The sequence below is a fragment of the Neolamprologus multifasciatus genome, chromosome 6 (genome assembly GCF_963576455.1).
Source record: "Neolamprologus multifasciatus chromosome 6, fNeoMul1.2, whole genome shotgun sequence".
Classification (NCBI taxonomy): domain Eukaryota; kingdom Metazoa; phylum Chordata; class Actinopteri; order Cichliformes; family Cichlidae; genus Neolamprologus; species Neolamprologus multifasciatus.
In genome coordinates, this window is record NC_140444.1 from 10587887 (window position 1) to 10601500 (window position 13614).

The 13614-nt window shown below is 36.4% G+C and overlaps 1 protein-coding gene across 1 annotated transcript; it reads right to left on the bottom strand.

Moving 5' to 3' along the window:
* Positions 1-3471: 3471 nt before the first annotated feature.
* On the bottom strand, positions 3472-10438 carry LOC146516453 (polymeric immunoglobulin receptor-like). Its single transcript, XM_085161742.1, has 7 exons — positions 10098-10438; positions 9398-9718; positions 8981-9277; positions 6510-6539; positions 5616-5711; positions 5435-5511; positions 3472-4397 (listed from the first exon to the last, which is right to left on the bottom strand). Exons 1-7 carry the CDS (start codon positions 10390-10392, stop codon positions 4245-4247), a joined length of 1269 nt encoding a protein of 422 aa, XP_085017868.1. The 5' UTR covers positions 10393-10438; the 3' UTR covers positions 3472-4244.
* Between the last annotated feature and the right edge of the window lie 3176 nt (positions 10439-13614).

The following is a 13614-nucleotide window of genomic DNA, read 5'->3' on the forward strand; positions in this document are numbered from 1 at the left end:
TCATACTGGAGACCTTTTCTTGGATATCTGCCACTGTGATGGTTACTGGACCCTGTTCAGGGAGGTCGCTATGGTCTGCCCTCAGATCCACTAGCCACTGAGCATTGCCGTTATGGGTTGCGTCCCTATATATATATATATATATATATATATATATATATATATATATATATATATATATATATATATATATTTCTGTCCAGAATTATTGAACAATAATAATTCATAACAGTGTCATGAAAACTTTTACTTATTAACCTCACAATTAAGGGTAATAAATAGAACAGTACATAAATTCTTTATTCAAGGTTTTTCTAAATACACCCTGTGGGACAATTTCCACAATGAAAGAATACACTATGATACACTGATTCTTCAACATGTCCACTTTGATAGAGAAGTGAAAACAGGCCAACCGAGCATTTCTCTTTTCACTCTTCTGCTCCAAGTCATCAGATCACACATTTCAAGCTATTTATATCACTAAGTGTTTGATGTGTGAAATATCTGCATAGTTCTCAATCATTTGCATAATAAGCACCCAATACTTTGACAACTCTTCAGACCAACATTTTCCTCTGTTGTTGATTTGTTTTCTGTTACAAATATGATTTAACCGGTGCCGTAATTAGTGTATAAATTCTTGAGTATAACTATATCTGTATCTATCTATCTTGTCTGTCTATCTACATGGTAGTTTGTGTTATAGACACGTCACTCTGTTAAGACGTTGCACTCTCCGCAGCACCCATCACATCGTCTGAGCTCCTTGCATTGGATGTAATTCTACTCATGGTGGCAACAGTTTCTGAAAACACACAGCGTTAGATGTGTTTATGCTGTTTTTGCTAACTAGGACACATGTCAGTAGCAGCACAGGGAGTAGAATGTAGACAACATAGAGTGCTGCATCTGAAAAACAGAAACCACAACATAACACAGTAAAAGCAAACACTTTCCAAAAAAAAAAAAAAAAACCTGCCCTGGACTTATCATAACTGAACTATGGGCTAACATGAAAGTGTTATTACTTCTTATGTGTACCTTAACTTAATCACTGGAAACAACATACTGGCTAGACATACATTCATTTGTAACCGTGAAGCCATTACCAGAATCACAGCCAAAACCAAGTGTACAGCATGAAAACACCATAACTTATAGTATGGAAATGTGCTTGTCACAACACTCAGAAAAAGTAAACACTATCAGACACTTATATATACATACATATATATGTATATAATAGCTTTGACAGGGATGCAAAGAACTCTTGGTGCTCTTAGCAACTTTATTTTATAACATTATTTTTTTTTACAAATTTGCAGGTGCACATCATCTATAGCTTGTTAGTTCAAAAAGTTGAAAAACTATCATTTTTTAACCGTTTTTGTTTTCCCCTTTTCTCCCTAAAGGTGAACACTTACAACACAGTTTAACCTGAAGTGTGAGGCAACAAGGTTTTGGTGATGAAGTATGAACAGTGTGAACACTGTGCTGATAGTTTGGTTATTATTTGTTCACACAACGGAGCTTTAACAAGCACACCGCATCACACAAATCTACTCTTTGTATTATCATATTGTATACAAAAGTGTTCAGCATACCTAACAGCTCAATCTTGATGTAATTTCCAACTCTCCACAGTGAGTCTGACCCACACCAGTATATCCCAAATTTTCTTGTGCGATTGAATGAATGCAATTAATTAAAACGAATTACTTACAAAGCCTCTAATTCATTAATTTCTTTAATTGAGTCCCACCCCTAATATATATATACATTAGTGATGGGATTTCCGGCTCTTTTTAGAGAACTGGCTCTCTCGGCTCGTCTCACTAAAAAGAGCCGGCTCTTTCGGCTCCCAACCGGCCCTTCAGGTTGTTTTGTTGCTTTAATTAATTTATTATTAACAACAATATAAAATTCTGCACAAAAGGAATTACTAATGTAAAAAAAAAAAAAAGTGGTTTGATTTATATATGTTTCTATATAAATATATACGGTGGCCCCTAGAGACAAAGCACGTACAAACTCCAAAACACATTGCTAGCGTTAAATGAACTTCCAAAACAGAGCTTCCTAGATCACTTAAATTACACAATTGAAAGCATATGTGTATTGTTTGTGTATTTATACACCGACACATCACTAATATACATATATGTGAGAAAACTAAAGAGTTAAGTTAACAGAGTAATTTCATATTGTACTGTTTTTTTCAGATGCAGCACTCTAATTTTCTACATTCTACTCCCTGTGCTGCTACTGACATATGTCCTAGTTATTGTTTATAAGTACAGATGTTGCAGGGTTAAAGGTATCTTTTACATTCAAATGCAGACACAAACCCTTACGCTCAAATGTGAAAGCAAAAGAAGCAGATAATAGTATACAAAAAAACAAACGTTTTTTGTATACTTTTTTGTAGCCTGCTGTTGGGTCTGTCTAGCACAGGCCCACCGCTGGAACGAGACAATTTAAAAACACAGCAAAAGCATTGAACACCAAGTAGGCAAAGTTCTTCGTGTTACTCATGCATGAGGGAGACCCGCCTGGAGCCAAGTGTCGTTCCACCACTTGACCTCCATCAGACTCTCAGCCAGGTTCCCCATAGCACTCCTTTTATTGTGGTTACATGAATATGCATAGGGTCATTAACATATAACATCTTACATAGGTATACATGTGAACAAAGGATTGTGTGTGTGTGTGTGTGTGTGTGGGGTCAGAGTGTGACCCCATAAAGACTTCCCTAAACCTGCTGGTCTGGAAGTCCAGCAGTCCATCTAAACAAAAGGCACTTAGCCTAAAACAGATATAGCCACGTTTATCCTACCATAAAACAATAAAACAAGGTACGACCTCTTCCCATGCTCCCAGGATGTAGGTGTGGATTCCAGAACACTCTGAATCCACACCAAGCCTTTGCAGCCTGCTAAAGATCACACATCCTATCACTACACAATTAATTATACACCTCTAAGCATATATAAGTAGATATTTCTAAGCATAAATGACAATCAACATTATAAAACCTAACACCTGCTGCATCATTTTTTTTTCACTTTGTGTCTTTGGATCCAGCCTCTATAGGTTGATCATTTACATTTCTATAAAATGATGTGCCAACCCAGTCCATAATCATTATCCAATGATATGATAAATTTACTGGTTCTTATATAGTGCTTTACTACTCTACCCGAGTGCTCAGAGAGCTTTATATAGCTTGCCTCATTCACCCATTCATAAGCACTTTTTTCTATGTTTGTTTTTTAGGTAAGTGCACCAGAGAGCAACTTAGGGTTAATATCTTGCCTAAGAATATTTGGCATGCAGACTAGGGCAACCAGGGATTGAGGCACACCAAACATCCGATTACTAGATGACCTGATCTACTTTCTGAGCTACAGACTACACAGTATTTTATTTTAAAATGGATTTATTTTAAAATAAAATAAATCAATCTGATGAATTTTCAAAGCGTTCCTTTAATTTTTAAACATCCCAAAACTTGAAGTGTTCACAGTTTTGTTCATTTAATAAGAGAAACAAAGGCACTAAGTGTGGACAGTGACTGCTTTTTCTTTTGTTAACAACCCGTGACAGGTCGTTAAGAACATAAGCATACATCTGGAAAGTCAAAAATGGTTATCCTGGAAAATACAAACTTTAAACAATTTATGTTGTACATGTTCTTATTAAAATATTTATAACTTATTTGACACACTCCATCCTCTGTTATATTATAGGTATACAAAAAAGTCACAGTATAAACAACAGTCTAAAACAGTAAATTAAAAAGCAGGTTTTGCAATTAACATACATGAAGTCCATTTCAGTCCATTTCAAATTAATAATGAGTGATGCAATCTGAAGTCTTGTCCAGTATATCTATGCACCATAACTACTGTATTCAGAGTTACACTAACACATCACAGCATCACTGATGAAAAACACATCTGAGCAGTTGCTTTGTAAAAGAACATTTTTGAACTCTTAAGTAAACAACATTACCATACGTATACTCCAGTCAGTAAAAAGCACTGATTTTGGGAAAAAAACCAACCAACCAACCAAAAACTGACATATTGTGACCAAAATTTTTTTTTATCGCTTTACACTCATGTTGATCTTTTACATTTAGGGGTTTCCACAGTTTATATAAAAAGAGCAAATGTTTTTATGAACACTTTAAGCAATACTAATGAAAGGAAAGATATGGATCACAGATACAAACTCTTTTATCTTCTGTTGGCTTTTTGAAAATTTTCATTACAGTAGATGTCTTCTGTTGTGTTTGCGGTCATGATTTCATAGACGCCTTCCTCTCCACCTCCATCTTTGCAGACTTTTTGCTGTACGTATGTCATCACAACTTCTTGATTTTTATAAATCTAAAGATGAATCAACACACAATAAACAGAACAATTAATGATACATGTTGCAGAAATTTGGGTTGCTATGGAATAATGGGATAAATGTCATTTGTTTAGAAGACTGGGAGAACAAAACAACAATATTTTAAATAGAGATGTTGCAAAGAAGCTACAGATTCTAAAACATGAATGCTTACATTATCAGCAGCACATGAATTCTATATCTTTGGTTGTCTAAGTCCAGCCAATACATGAGTTTAGTCACCCCACAAGCTGCACAGATCTGGGTTATGATGGACATATGTTGGAAAAGTGTTTTTTCTACTCTAACACTATAGGCAGAGTAGCTGCTTTCTGTTGTGTATCTCTGACAGTGAGACTCATTGCAGTATGCATTCATATCCAGATTTATAATAACCATAATATAGAAACCATTCTGAAGGAATTACAATTAAGGATAATGAATGTAACGGCACATAATATAGTACGTTTTTTAAGAGCCACTCTTAAGTGCCCCAGTGTAATACACTTATTTATCACCAGTCAAAGTCACATTAAAAACAGGCCAAGGGAGCACTTCTCTTTTGTTGTGTGAATTACCTGCATGGTTCTCAATCACTTGGTTAATTAGCACCCAGCCATGAAAGCTCGGAGAAACCTTGGCATAATATAATCTGGATAATATGTTATAATCTGGCATAACATAATCCTTGGCATAATATGCGCATAATATAAAAGACGTAAAACAAATAAAAGAAATTGAGAAAAAAGAAGAAACTCCATTCAAAGAAATGATTCAATTTCCAATTGCAATCTTAGTCATCTCACTGCCCTTGAGTTATTCCACCACTGTAGCCACACTGCAGCCTGTGTGAGGCTGTTCATAGCTGTAGCAGGGCCTTTATCTGCATTCCGACATCAAATTGCTATCATTGTCTCAGCATCAAAAATAAAAATGTACACATAATTACAAACTCCAATTGTGCCAAATTCTTTTATATTTTTATATTTTATGCATACAACTCTGTTAATGCTTTACACTTTAGTTTTCTTACTCCACTTTCTGCAGCCCCCGTCACTTCCTCTATGTTTTTTTCCTTGGGTGTATTTCTGCTCATGGTGTCATCGGCTTCTGAAAATACATAGTATACATAGTGCTTGTACTTCATTTGCATCTATATTTACATCTATATTTGAGTGTAAGCATGTCCATGTGTACATGACTGTAAAAGATACCATTAACTCTTGAGCATCTCTTCTTATAAACCGTAACTAGGAGACACATCAGTAGCAGGGCAGGAGGTACAGTGTAAACTACATAGAGTGCTGCATCTGAAAAACAGAAACCAAAAGAGGAGACAATAAAAAGAAACACTTACCATATTTTTCAGGCTGTAAGGCGCGCTTAAAATCCTTTAATTTTCTCAAAAATCAACAGTGCGCTTAATAATCTGGTGCGCTTTATGTATGAATTCTGGTTGTGCTTACTGACCTTGAACCAATTTTATGTGGTACACAGCGCTCAAATATCTGTCAAAAAATGTTTTAGTATGACTTTGGTAAGCTATGAAGCCGCACCGCTTGATGGATTGTCTGAACATTACGGACACCGTAGTCAGGAGCTTCGCGGAGTAATCTGGGACTAAACTCCACTTCAGGTCCAAAAGTCAAACGAACACTGCAGCATCACTGAGAGTGAAAATCTGTCTAAATTCTTTCTTCTTTAATAAAGAAGAAGTAAAGCAATGTTGCTGCTTTACCGAGAAAGTACAAAAAATGAGTTGAGTAAAGTTTGACTTATCTGACTGTTATAATCCGGTGCGCCTTATGGTCCGAAACATACGATAATAACTTAAGAGCAGAAATGTGGCCCTTCATTATGCTTTCATGTTCACTTTTCTTTTCATTAATAGTTATGTGTATTTTAACTTAACACAAACCCACAGATGTTTTAACATATCGGTGTGACATAGACTCACTTCATGTACTGTAACCATGAAACCATAACCATAAACAAAACCAAATGTTAACCTTAAATGTGAAAAGGTAGTTGTTCTCACAACACTTCTCAGCTGGCATGCACACTAACAGAAACACATATGCAGTTTATATTTTCTATAATAGCTTTACCTGGGATTTTTCTGGTGTGCTGCAAAAAGACTGTAAGAGAAAAACACGCTTAGTGTTGTTACCACATTCATTTCAAGACAGACTTTGTTTTTTCTATTTTTTTTAACAGAATGGCTAGTAAAAGATGACATTTCATCAGATATGACTTACTGATTAAAATAATTTCAACAAAACAAATGTTATACATTCTTTTATATAAAAAGAATTCTTTACTGTGGCTAGTCAAAACAAGTTATAGCATGTGGATTATATTCTCCTCCAATGATGACAGAAGTCAGCACACACCATCACACTGCCTCCACCAAAACCTTTTACCCTAAGGGTGCGGCAATTATTATAATGTTCTCTATATCTTCTCCATAGCTTAACCATATAATCCGAGTCCCGAAAGCGGAATCCGCACTGATTGATGAACATGATGTTCCTCACATGTTAAGGTTCAAGTGCACATTTTGGTGCCACCAGTGCAAACAACACTCTGAGACGAGATACTGGCTGTGTGCAGTCTGTTCCATATTGTCTGGGTAAGGAGGCGTTGGCCTTTTCTACTCACCCATTCACACCAGCACTGTTTTCTATGATTAAATGCTTTCTATTTAATACCAGCACACATTCACACTCCAATGCATGCATCGGAGAGCAATTTGGGGTTCAGTATCTTGCCCAAGGATATTTGGCAAGCAGCCAAGGATCGAACCTGATTTAAGAGAGATTAGATTGTGTTTCTGTCATGTAGTGATTGTGCTTAACTGTATGAAGCTTATTAGACATTATGAAACTGTCATGGTCCTGGGTCTTTTGACGCAGCGTTTTGTGTTTCTACTTCTTCTTATTATGTATTCTGTTTGAGACTTTCTTTTTTTGGTTTTGGTTTCTGTTCTTCCTTGGTTTAGTGTCCAGTCATCCCTGCTTGTGTGTTCCCTCTGCTCTGTCAGTTTCATGTCTCTGAGTTCTGTCAGTGTATGTTTCCTGTTTTACTTTGAAGGCCCGTATTTGGTGTCAGTGTATTTAGTTTGTGTCCTTCCTGTCTCGTCATGTCAATTATGTTCAGTTGTGTCTCCCTCCTTTGTGCGGTTTCCTTGTTTCCCCACGTGTATTTATAGTGTGTGTCCTCTTGTGCTTGTTTCTGGTCCATCTGTGTTGTTTCCCTGAGTCACTCTGTGTCCCTCCATGCTGTTCTCTCTTCTTGTCGTTCTTCGTGTTACCTCTGCTCTCCATACCCTCGTATTGAGGTTTGTTGTTCAGTTCTTAGCTTTCCCTGTTTAGATTATTTCTTAGTTCTCTTTCTCGCGCCCTTGCTTTTGGTTGTATGTCAGTCTCCTTAAATAAAGCTCACTCACATCTCAGCCAGTGGCTGCACTTTGGGTCCTTCATTCATACCTCAACACAGCTTGCCCCACAAACCGTGACAGAAACAGCGAATTTTGCCAAAGTGCTTAACTTTGAGAAGCTTCCTAACAGTATGCAGTCTATGAACTAACCTCAGCTAACAATGTTAGCTTGGTGGCGAGTACCCTTCATTAATAGTAATAAAAATCACACAGCATAGCACATCGACGGTACTGAAGTTTTGCCCATCCCATTCTTCTTATGAAGTGGTGTTGGAAATGCATTCCTGCCCATGCACTGCTGGCTCTGGGTCCATTGTGTAACTTACACCACCAACATTAACAGGACGCTTAATTTAGAGCCTCTTATTGGGTGTTTTGTTTGGGTTTCCAGCAATCCGAATCAGAGAAACTGTATTAATCCCAGATGGAAATTGAGTTTAAATATTTTTTTTTAAAAGAGGCGTGGGTCGTACTCAAACCCAGGCCGCCTGTTCTCAACCATGCAATGTATGACTACATGCTTATACAACTGAGTTAAACCTACCCCCGACTGCATTTAGTCACCAAAATTGGAGAAGGCATAGAGAGGGGCTAGCCTAACATATAAAACAGGAAATGACCGCCGTGTATTCTATTTATTTCAACAAAGTAACTGTATTCTGATTACCACCCATTTAAACGGTAACTGTAATAGAATATAGTTAGATCGTCTTGATGCATTCTCAATCATCCAGTAAAGTAAATCTCCAAAAGTTGATTCTGTTCATCTGGATGTAGCGTTTTCACTTAAATATGCAAAGTGTTCAGATTTGAACTAAATTTACATGAAATAAGCCATTTATGGGGTTGTTACAACTAAGTTTTATTACAAATGCGAGGATTGATTGTATAGTGGAAGTTAGAATATGACTGCTTAGAAGGACAAACATATTTTTGTAGCCTCAGACCACCTGTGGTAAGTGAGGCTCTCAGTAGTTCTATTTTTTGTGCTGCTATTTTTTGTGCTGAGTGTAAACATTATATTGACAGTTTCAGTTTTACTGCACTCTTCAGATAGCTGAACTCACCTAAAACATGAACTGACATAAAACAAACACGTGGCTTAAATTGTATTATCTTATACAAAAGTGTCTAGCATACCTGACAGCTCAATCTTGGTGTAGTTTCCAACTCTCCACTGTGAGTCTGACCCACACCAGTATGTCCCAGCATCAGCTGCTTCCAGTTCTGTGATCCTCACTGTGAAAGAGCTGGAGGCAGCATCATCTTGCAATGTGAACCTGCTTCGACTTGTCACCATGTCTGTGCATTTGTTGTGGTGTTCTCCCTTACAGAGGAACTTCCTCTTATCCCAGTGTTGTGGAGGATAAGGACACTGCAAAGTTAGTGGATTTCCTGCAGTACCATTTATTTTAGTTGAGTTGACACAGCACCACTCTGTCAGATTGAAAGAGAAACAGTATTTCAGAATAATCAAATATTTATGTTTCTTAGAGACTATTTGACAGCAAATAATGGTGCTTGGTGCTGGTGTAAAGAGCTATTACTGTGATTTACCTTCAACTTCCAGCTCAACAGCAGAGAAAACATCCACGTCAGAGTTTCTTTGGACACCACAGAGGTATGATCCTGAATCATTACGAGTCAAATTGTTAATGGTCACTGTGAATGTTCCTGACACTTTGTCATCATCAAGTCTGAATCGCCCATTTTGTTTGGTGTCAGAGGTGATCAGTGCCTGCTGCAGACATGTGGAGGGCCGGTTTCCTCTGCAGATGTACTTCAGGCTGTTCTGGTACTGAGACTCATACGGACAACTGACAGACTCAGAGTATCCTTCATAACTTTGAACTTTGGTCACAGTGTCACAGCAGCTGTCTGTCAAGAAGGTAAACAACACCAGAAGATATGTTACGGCCACAAAACTATTACATATAAGATTTAAGTGTTTTTCTCCAAGTTAAAGTGCAGTTTTACAGAAGGTCAATTTTGCAGCAAAAAATACAGATTGTCCTGCACCCACATACCACTGTTTAAAGAAATTCAAATTTTATTTGTCACACACATAATCGTAGACAGTACGACATGTAATGAAATGCTTATTGCATTACTTACTACACTGCTATGTCTGTATATCTGTATATTTAAAGAAATACAAACTTCTATTAGCCTGAAACTGAAGTACTTACCTTTAATTTTATCTTCTCACTATCAATCTATATTTGACTTTTGCAAAGCCACTTTTTTTTTTTTTTACCTTGCACTAATTTCAGCTTGACTTCAGTGTAGATATCTTTTCCAGTTCTCGTCACCCCACACCAGTATTTTCCAGCATCCGTAGATTGAAGATCAAAGATAGTTGTTGTGAAGATTCGTCTGCTGTTGTCATCATAAATTGAGTATTTGGTTTTGCTTGCTTGTGATGTTGTAATAAGAACATCATCGCTGTCACAGTCATTCTTACATAGGTACTTCTCATGAGATACATAACTCTGATCATAGGAGCAGGAGACATTAACCTCTCTCCCCACATATCCAGTCACATGGATCATCCCCACTGCACTGGTCACACATCTCAGAGAAACTAAGAAGACAAAATATAATGTGAAAAGTTCATGTTTTACTTTGTCAGGTCAGCTTTCTTACTAGCAAATTTAGTGCTGTTTAAAGAAATTAGAAGACCGAGACAGAGCTTCACTTACTGTTGCTTAATACTAAAACATACATTTATTTGTTAGTATACAGCTGGTTTTAATCTTTATCTGTTTGTATTTAAATTACTTACTGCAGAAGATAAACAGCAGACTTTGAATGCTCCACATCTTTGCTCATCGAAATAGAAACGTAACAGGAAATATTGTCAGTACTGAAAAGCTTGTGCAGACATAGGCTCATTTCATGTCATAGCAATATGAGGGGAGGGGGTGGAGCTAGACTATCAGGACATCAACATTGTTAGATGGCAGTTCATATAACGGTATTTTAATAGTTTGTAAAATAGCTGACATATGACATCTAGTGGTGAAAGAAGTGTTATAAATGAAAAGTCTTGAATCAAAAGAGTTAAGTAATAGTATTTAACTATATTTAGTAGGGGTGGGGTATAATAATATATTATACAGTATAATCTTGTGATATTTTCTGTGGTGATATTATATTGATACAGGGACACCAAATACCATTATATATTTTTTTTTAAAATTAAAAATTCTCTTGGAATAATGAAAACAAGAGGGCTCATCACATGCACCTCCTAAAATAATGTTTGGCGAGCAAACTTATATTGATTATATTGATTATACTGATTATATCAGCTCAACCAAAAAGGCATCCAACACACTTGTATTTCCTAACGTACCTCCTAATTCAAAGCAGGCTATTGCTCCGTCACACTGAAGTAAAAATAGGCCCCGAATCTCCTTTCACCTGAAGGACAAAAAAAACAAAACAAAAAATACAACAAAAATTGTGTCTGGCTTGTGACTGTACTAATTTTTTTCCTATTCTCCAACCGATTGCAAGTTGTGGTGATGAAATGGTTGGCCAGTGGATGGCCACTTTTTCACTCTTTCATCCACCAGTGAGACGGCATTTCCTCTCCAGCTTATGAGTTATCTGTTTTAAGGTGCACATTTGAGAGTTATACCAGGGAGTCAAGTACTTCTGATTTGAGGCTCTTTTTCACAGTAACTACAGTATCTAGAGTGAAGAAGTAAAAATCTTCCACACTACTCACCTTGCAGAAGACAAAGGGGAGAACCACTTTTCTGCTCTCCATAAAGCATTTATCACCTGATCATCCGTTCTCCCCCTCTCTCCCCCTCTCTCCCCCTCTCTTTCTGGGTGTTAGATCTTCTGAGATGACATCTGCCCTCACACCCATCCAACATTCAATTATTGACATTTAATCACCTTATGTCCAGAAATATTGTGCAAAAATTTGCATGAAAAAAGTTGAGTGTTTATTGGTATCTACCATCATGCAAAATTTGAACATGATATGTTAAAAAACAAGACATACGGACGAGCAAGCAAACATAAAAACAAAAAAGGATTACATATTCACACCCTTTGGTGAACAAAAAAATAAGAGTCAATTATATTCAAATGTTGCAGCACTGAGGAAAATCTGCAATCTTTTTTGTCACAATTAGATACGTTTTATTGATTGACTTTCTATTAAAGTAACATGCTGACAGTTAAGAATTAGTGTAAACACTGTGCTAGGTAATTTTATATATTTTAGGGTCTATGTTTTCAACTAAAGTCATTTTTCAAATTTAATAGAGATATCTATAATGTTTGTCTATACTCGTTTATTAAAAAGTGGAACATCCTTTGTCTTTTATCTACATCTTTTTTTTGTCATCCGGAAGTCCATAAATGTTCATCCCAGAAAATTACTCTTACTAATATACCTAAAATTTCTTTGGTATACTCCATCCTCCGTCATTTAAGTAATCATTTCATAAGGTTAGTAAATTTAATAACAAGCTTTATAATTAACATATAAGAAACCAACACAATACCAATTATTGGGTGATGCAATCTGAAGTCTACATTTATTTCAAATATTGCACTATAAACACTGTATTCAGTGTTACACTAACACCAGCAGGAGGCTCACTGTGACACAATATCCAGTAAAAAGGAAGGAAGTTGTTTTAGAGGAAAGGGCTGGATGGGTTTGTATAAGTGCATATAACTGCTCAACAAAGAAAACACAGACCAATGAACAGTACATGCTGCAGAAACCTTACTGATGGACCCATTTTGGATTTCCCTCCCCTACATATCACTGCAGGCAAAGTAGGATTATTGACTTACAGTTGCAAACCTCTGCCAGTGAGTCAAGTTGGAGCTTCATTCCTCAGTGTCAAAAAGAAAAATGTGCAGATAATTAATAAAAATAGGAGACATAATGAGCATCCAGCTGTGCCACATGCTGAACAAAATTTGCATATTAAACACAACTAACAGCAAATCAAGTTTTCTTGTATCCCATATATTCATAATTAAATGTGTTGTAGGCCCACTACCCTATTAAGACTTAGGATTTTAGTTTTCTTACTCCACTTCTTGCTGTACCCATCACCTACTCTTGGGGTTAATTTGCTCACGGTGACACAGTTGCTGAAAACATACAAAAATACATGTGGTTATTTTTTCTTACACATTGTAGTGTAAAGGTCTGTGAGTATATATGATACCTTTAACCCTGGAACATTATAAGTTGTTTATAGAACTTATAAAGAATAAATAACTAACACTCATCAGTAGCAGCACAGAGGGTATTGTGTAAACCACACACAGTGCTGAATCTGAAAACTAGAAACCAAAACAGAAAAAAGTGGACACTTCCTCAAAAAAATGAACATAACAAACTTTCAAGGACATAACAGCAAAACATGTTTTGACATAATGGCTTAAATGTACTTTTACTTAAAGTAACCATGAAGCCATTACTATAACCAAAGCCAAATATTTATTCTAACTCCTATTGTGGAAATATACTTGTTCTCACAACACTTTTGTTACTTTTTGTTTCTCTTACCAACTTTTTTTTTTAAAACAAAAATGTTTATAGCAGTGGGTTTTCTTTAATAGAATACTCTGCCTCTTGTTGTGGGCTGTGTGGGCCAGAATTCAGGGGATTTTTGCAGGAAAGTAGGGTCAAGACAGCAGGTTCTTTCTCACAATAACCCACCCAGACTATTTGCAGAAGATGATATTACACATATTATTAGTCAACTCTCTGCAGTATTATTGTGAAC

Excerpts from the sequence above, each read along its gene's own strand:
- LOC146516453 (XM_085161742.1), bottom strand. The coding sequence starts at position 10,392 with ATGATCCATGTGACTGGATATGTGGGGAGAGAGGTTAATGTCTCCTGC. Across the intron at positions 9,719-10,097 it reads CAAGCTGAAATTAGTGCAAG|ACAGCTGCTGTGACACTGTG; the intron begins GTAAAAAAAAAA and ends CCTTCTTGACAG. Across the intron at positions 5,712-6,509 it reads GCACACCAGAAAAATCCCAG|ATGCAGCACTCTATGTAGTT; the intron begins GTAAAGCTATTA and ends TCTGTTTTTCAG.